Raw genomic sequence first — 7,422 nt, forward strand, 5'->3', positions numbered from 1 at the left:
TGGATAGAATTCAATTTGTTCCTTAGTCTCAGCAACTCCGCTGCCCTAGAACCCCAAGCTCCAACACCATACATTATAATAGGAGCAATAACAAATTCATAAATTTGTTTCATAGTCCTATTCTTAATAGCTAAAATCTTACCAGAGAAGGATCTCTTATAAAATTGATCTTCATGGGTACAAGTATTCTTGGATTTTATTTAAGAAAGTATGTAAATTTACTGCAGTATCACATATCAGTGATCTTTACTTGTAGGTTTCTGGCGATCAACAGCATTGGCAGGCATCTATGTTCTTCAATATAATTATTATTAAAAATGCTATCTAAATTTAGTACACTACTCTGTACTAGTGAATCTGTTAACAAGTGACAACCAAGCTTTAACTTTTTTAATCGAATGTTATAAATTATGTACGGGCTATCTGCTTAGTTGGAGGGCAGGGCCAGATTACCAATTAGGCACAGTAGGCACGTGCCTAGGGCCTACCAAGGCCAAAGGGCCTACGAAGGCCAAAGGTCTTAGGGCTTTGAAAAAAAATATATTGAAATAAAAATACCCCAAAAACTTATAAACATTTTTATATTATTATATAGTGAAGGTCAAAATAATATATGTAAATACAAATACACAAAAAATACGAATACAAAACGTTTGGTTTACCAAGTAGATCCTAAAATAACTCCTTTTTTCGGGATTTTGACACAGCGAATTCGTGTATTATATCTTCAAAATTAATGCCGCGAGCGACATCACTTTCAATACACAGAAGGCCCAGTGACGAAGTTCTCTCTTGACCCATAGTTGAACACATAAAATTTTTTATAAGCTTCAACTTGGAGAATGATCTTTCTCCTTCTGCATTCGAACCCAATATCGAAAGGTATATGCGCAATGCAATATTAACATTTGGGAAACTTGACACAAGTTTATCCTTTATTTGTAATTTGATGAGATCCGTTATAGAGGTGGTTTTGGGGTACAAATTTGAAAAAATCAAATACTCATCAACAAAGTTTTCTTCTAAGTCAGACGGATACATTTTTACCAGAGCTTGAGCCTTAACCTTGATAATGTCCTCGGTCAGTGTATTATCCGTAAGAAAACTAAATGTGTCATAAAGGCTGGTATACGCAGTGCGTCTCTTTGTCATTTCAGCGCAAAGCACATCCAGAACAATAAAAAAAAACATTAATCTTAAAGGAATCTTTGGCACTGCGAGAGGGAGTCTCATCTGGCCCTTCATCGAACTGTCGTTTTCTCTTACGAACTCTAGTTTCGGATTCTTTAAATTCTGAATCTGGTGCAAGGGCTTTTGCCTTAAGATAATAGCTATTATACATGTCCTCAGTTCTGCAGTGAGATAAATATTGAATTAAACTGTCGTAAAGTCGCACCATCGTGTTAAACTCGATGCCAGGTTCTTGAAGAGATTTATTTACAATATCGACGTGTTTTAGTAGATCTTCCCAAATAACTGTGAGTAATACCATCTCCAAAGTATTCATTTGATGGATTAAGGTTTGTGCCTCAATCACTGTTGTAGGTTTCATACCTTCACTAGTTGAAATATTTGTAAGAATACCACGTATATCATCATAATGGGCACATAATGTTTTTACAGCCTCATAACGTGCTGACTATCTGGTCTCTGAAAGTCTTTTTACAGAAATTTTACTTCCCAAAGACCTTAGTTTAGACCATCTTTGAGGGGACGCTGCAAAGAAATTGTAGAGCGATTGCAAAATTTCAAAACATTTTACAGCTTCTAAGCAGCTTTCTGCCGCCGCTGTGCCAACTAGATTAAGACTATGAGCTCCACATGGTACCCAAGTGGCTGCGCTGTTGATTTCCCTAAATCTAGTTTGTACTCCCGAATACACTCCGCTCATATTAGCCGCATTGTCATAAGACTGACATCTGCAAAATTTTGGGTCTATTCCCTGATTTTCTAAAACTGAAATTAGAGTGTCAAAAAGATACTTGGCATCATGTTTTTCTATTTTAACAAACATCAAAAATCTTTCATATATATCTCCAGTTTTTGAGACATATCTAATAACTATGGAGAGTTGATCCGTATGGCTAACGTCAGGTGTAGAATCCACAGTGATTCCATAATACTTGGCTTCTTTAATTTCTGTAACTATTTTTTCCAATACTTTTGACCCCAGTAAAATTATTAGTTCTTCATACGTTGTGGAGGATAAATATGATACTTTTCCGCGGCCTGGATTACCGTATCTTCTTACATGTTCTTCTAGAAACGGATCAAATTTGGCTAAGAGATCGATACACCCAAGAAAATTGCCATTACTAGGATCACCATGTATTTCATTATCGCCTCTAAACGCTAGTCCCCTTTCGGCCAAAAACTTAATTACTTCCACTATTCTTCTTAAAACCGTTGTCCAATATGTGCTTTCTTTTTCCTTGACAATATCAAACGTCTCATCAATTTTTCTAGTTTGTTGGTAGTTCACTAAAGCAGAAATAGATGCAAAATGTTCTTTTGACACTTCATGACTTGAAATTCTCGAATGTGCGTTTTTCCAGTCATTAAAGCCTGTAAGGAATTGGTTACACAGGTTTGGATTTCCAGGTAGGTCCGATTTGAACAAAATACATTTATAACAAAAAAACTTGCCAGTAGATTCGGAAAATATCAACCAGTCCCTTTTTATAATATCATTGTTGTTCAGTTTTCTGAAAAAATAATCTTGTGATGGACATCTCATTATTTCGCCAAATTTAGTGGCGTATAACTTAAAATTTATATCCAATTTCTGCACAGGGTGATTACGAGAGAAGTAATCGATAAGATCTGCGCTTATGGTTGTCCACCGCGCTGGATCAGAACTGAAAATACTTGAGGCTGATGTTGTTGGTAGTGATTCAGGCACCACCTGCTTGGAAGCGTCGTTAAAATTTCGTAAACCCCCGTCAACCTCGTCTTCTGTGACATTCTCAGTTTTATTGGTTGAACATTCTTGCGAGTCCCAACAAGCCTCAGCTTCTTTAGGTCTAACCTCGATCGAGGAAATATCTACCGCATCTGCATTATCTTCTGTCTCCTTAGAAATGTTAACATATTTCAATAAAGAACCTTTAATTTTACTAAGCGACTCACTCACTTTCTCTTTCTTTTTGCGTTTTTCATGTCCACTTTGGTGTTTTCTTTTATATCCATCAGACATTTTTCGCTAAAAAAAAAATATTTAAAAAAAGCTTTTATAAATTGCGCTTAAAAGTTTAAAATAATTTTTTAACTTTCTGATATACCATAATAAAAGCGATGGGCACGCACAAACTAAAATTTAAACTTGTTTTCTCCTTCTTCTCGTCACCTTTAAATATACATTTTAGTTTGCGCCCGTCGCTTTTATTATGCTATCAGAAAGCTAAAAAGTCATTTTAAATTTGTTAAGTAATGCATTTTAAACTTGTAAAAACGAAACCCGGATTTACGAGTATGGATTAAAATTAAGCTATTCCAAAGGTGATTTGGACTGTACTATTTCTACGACTACTACTGGAGATTTTTTACAATAGTACGGCCAAACCACCCCATAGTAGGCCTACTCAAAGTTCCTTGCATTGTGCTGCATTCTACGGCGGACTATTATACTAATAAGAAGTGATAAAATGAAAATTCTATTATTTATAATGGAATGAAGCAATATTCCAGAATCAAAAACTAGGTTGAAATAAGTAGAGTATAAAAACAACTTTCCTTTACTTACCTTACTTATAATAAATTTAACTTCCAGTTTTTAAACTAAAGATTGACTTGGGGTTGAGCGTGATTAAATACAAGCACAGGCATACACGCTCTATCGTAGTGTTTACATATTAACTTATTACACAACTGAGCTACTAAAACAAAAGACCTTAGCAGCAGGGAAAACCTCTCGATCGCGCGCAAGCGTTTGGTAGTGGGCATGGAAACGTGGCCAACTGTGTCAAACGCATGTGCCCGTCCGAGAGGTTTTCCCGGCGGCTAATGTCTTGTCATGTTCATGTACTAAAACCCTGGAATTCTGCATGGAATTTGGTAGATATAAAAGTTGCATTGTTGCAGATAAACTCAATTCTGGAATTATGGCTATTGAAAATGGCTCTATGAAAAATAAAAACATTAAAATCCCAAAATAAAATAATGTTATTTTACCGCATCATCACATTTTCGGATTTATATCTACAACAAAATTATTACTTAATATTAGCGGTCAATTTCAGTTAAAAAATGTTTATTATTTCGGGGCCTACGCTGCTGGAGTGCCTAGGGCCTACGGCACCCTTAATCCGGCCCTGTATTATTCTGTTATTCTGCTTGCTTAGTATTATTCTGCCTGTACTTATTTATCTGTGCTATTGCTTGTACTTAGTATTATTCTGCTTGCATGTAACTCTGCGTATTACTCTGCATATCTCAGTAATAAATATTTGTTTTGTGAACCACAGCATTTTCTATGTTTAACATGTTTTTATGTCAAAAAGTATGTATACTTTATCATAGAATACCTTCAATAAATCTTGCTCATACGTGGCAGAATTATATTTTTTCCTTAAAAAAAAAATTCTCTAAAATTACTAAGACCATCTTAGAACAAAAAGTTAAATAAACTTCTACCTTGAACTGAGGCATCCTGTACATTCGGGTAACATTAATTACAGCTGGACAATTAACTTTTTTAGTTGTCTGGTTCTTGGAATATGCTTTACCAAAAGCATGATCAGTTTGACACTAAAAGAAAACACACACACACACACACACACATATATATAATCCAAGAGGTGATATTTTTGTATAAATTTTTAAATATAACAATGTTATTTTACCTTTTCATTTTTTTCTTTAGCATAATTTTCCTTTTGATGTTTATTCAGATCTTTTCCTTGATGGCAAACATAGGTTTTTCACCCAAAGTGGAAATAGGGAATATCATCTAACCAGTTTAATCGTAAATCTGGAGTTAGTTCAACTGGAAAGAAAATTTTGATTTAGATCACAATCTGATAAGCTTTGATTTTTAAAAGAAAGAAATTACAGATCTCTATAAACATATTATACATTTAACTGTCTCTATATATACTACATACTGTAGACACTGCTTAATGTATTGCAGCTGATGTCATGTATATTGCTATTGAATTTCTAAGTTCTGCTCTTTCATATATGGAAACATAAAAAATGCATCATTTGCTGTAATTTTATTTGCTGAATTTGGTTAATATAATCAAAATACTATACAATAAATTTCTTAAACTTAAAAACGAAAATTATTTTTGATTTTAATCAAGCATTTAGAAAAAAGTGCAAAACAATAAAATAAAAAAAACTTAATTTCATATGAATTTTCAATAGCTATTGATTTGGAAGGGCTTCAGCACAGTTCCCTCTTCTTCAAAAGGGAGGTAAAAATTCCTGAAAACATCTTTGCCAAAATACACTTGCGTTTTTGCCCAATTTCAGATTTTACATTGGCAAAATCTCTTTAAACAAGGATGACCTCCAAGTATTAAGATTATAGGTACAGAATTGGTCCAATAAATTTCAGAAACATTATGGACTACTCAAATGAACTTTTGCAATGAAGACTGTAAACAATTGATAAACAAACTTTTATTTTTCCTAATTAAAATGTTAAGAAAGTGGCTAGTTATATTTATAGTTAATTCAATTCCTATTTTAAAGGATACTTTTCTCATCATCTTATATTATCAAAAATGGGCAAATGTAATCACATTAAGCAGCACCTACTGCAAACATAGAGCGATATTAAAAGCATTAAACTATTATGTAAAAAAATTATGTCATTTTGTCTCATATTAAAATTATATATGCTAGGTAAAGTATAGAATGAGCTAGCTGCCTTAGGCAAAAGGGATGCCTTTGAGAAGGTCTAATGGGAAACTGGCTTGTATTCACTTATATATAAGGAGAACAGGAAAATTCCCATGCAACTAATCCATTCAACAGTATTTGTACCTTGATCAAACATCCAGTATTCAGCTATCTTATCTGCTAGTCCATTGGTGCTAAGAGTCAAAATAGACAGTAATGTGATTTTACACACAAGATAAGTAGCATTCATTGACTAAAGAAATATATATATCACATCACTAAAGAAATATATATACATTTCAGAAAACTTTCCTGTTTTCTAAAATTCAATATCTTTATTATTATAACTTCCTGATATTTCAATGCATTATAATTTTATGGTGAACTATTACCTGAAAATAAAACAGAATATTTTTTGAATTGGTAGTGTTTATTATAAGGTTATTTTGAAACATGTTGTTAATGATAAAACTAAAGAATGGATTTTCTTTATAGACTATTAAATGATTATATTTCAAATCAACAGACTGCATTCATACACTAAAATAGGATGAAAAATATAGTAGTCATCGAGACAATTGTCGAGTTTCTCAAGAAACAACAATAAAAATTTTCAAATCTAACACGGTATATCTTGTTTAATGTTTAATATAGTACGGAATGTTTCGTGAAGCATCAGCTATAAAAAAAAAAAAAAAAAAAAAAAAAAAAAAAAAAAAAACATGCAATACCTGACAATGAAACCAAATAAAAATCAAACATAACGCTATTACACGTTATGCAACAAAATTAATGAATATGAACGTCTATAAACCCTTTTTTCAACTTGGACCAAATCTCGCAACATCAACTAGATCTTACGCAATAAAATTAATACAAATTAGTGCTGATAAGTTCTTTGGAACAAAATGGCCAAATATCAACTAAACAACCAAAGAAAGCATTTACATTCTAGAGGATTTTTATTTACTCATTACATCTTCAAAAATTACTTACTCTCTTTATCGAATGACTTTCCATAGTAGTAAACATATTTTGTTACAGTTTCTACTTCGTGTCTGCGAAGTATTTCTTTAAATTCGCTCCAAGATTTCGCAAAATTCATTTTGCCTCTAAACACAGGAATTCGTTGTTGACAGGTTATCTACTAGCGTCTAAAGGGGCCAAAAATGGGAGGAGTTACGAGATTCTCTGGGTTGCATGAAGATCTACTAATAACTTTCTCGCCAAGTAATTTGGCGTCATTGGCTCATTCTTATTTCTGGAACTGTGGTTGAAGAGTTGTATGTTTTTGATCCGTAAGTATGCTAAAATTCTATCGCAAATTTTTAATACCTTGTTTTCCAAATTTACACATTTTGCTTGATTAATTTGAAGTTGTTTGTTTTTAGATGTGCGCAGTGGCAAATATCAGGTTATTCGTCAAATACCCAAGGTTTCTATTTCTCTGGTAAGTGTTTGCTTTATATCTTATATTTATTATTAAATATGAAAAGTAATTTTTGCATGCGTATATTTTTTCATGCTCATTTTCTGTTTTATGTGCTGGTAGATTTCTGGCCGATTACCGTGTTT

The 7,422-nt window shown here is 32.9% G+C and overlaps 1 protein-coding gene across 1 annotated transcript; it reads right to left on the reverse strand.

Annotated features, from left to right (window-relative positions):
* Positions 1 to 364: 364 nt before the first annotated feature.
* LOC146998217 (zinc finger MYM-type protein 1-like) lies at positions 365 to 6,982 on the reverse strand. Its single transcript, XM_085813669.1, has 3 exons — positions 6,844 to 6,982; positions 4,842 to 4,984; positions 365 to 3,202 (listed from the first exon to the last, which is right to left on the reverse strand). Exon 3 carries the CDS (start codon positions 3,194 to 3,196, stop codon positions 1,640 to 1,642), a length of 1,557 nt encoding a protein of 518 aa, XP_085669795.1. The 5' UTR covers positions 3,197 to 3,202; positions 4,842 to 4,984; positions 6,844 to 6,982; the 3' UTR covers positions 365 to 1,639.
* Between the last annotated feature and the right edge of the window lie 440 nt (positions 6,983 to 7,422).

The sequence above is a fragment of the Stegodyphus dumicola genome, chromosome 3 (genome assembly GCF_044657685.1).
Source record: "Stegodyphus dumicola isolate Sdum_Otavi_A_Nest chromosome 3, ASM4465768v1".
NCBI lineage: Eukaryota > Metazoa > Arthropoda > Arachnida > Araneae > Eresidae > Stegodyphus > Stegodyphus dumicola.

Coding starts and splice junctions, on each gene's coding strand:
- LOC146998217 (XM_085813669.1), bottom strand. CDS start 3,196: ATGTCTGATGGATATAAAAGAAAACACCAAAGTGGACATGAAAAACGC.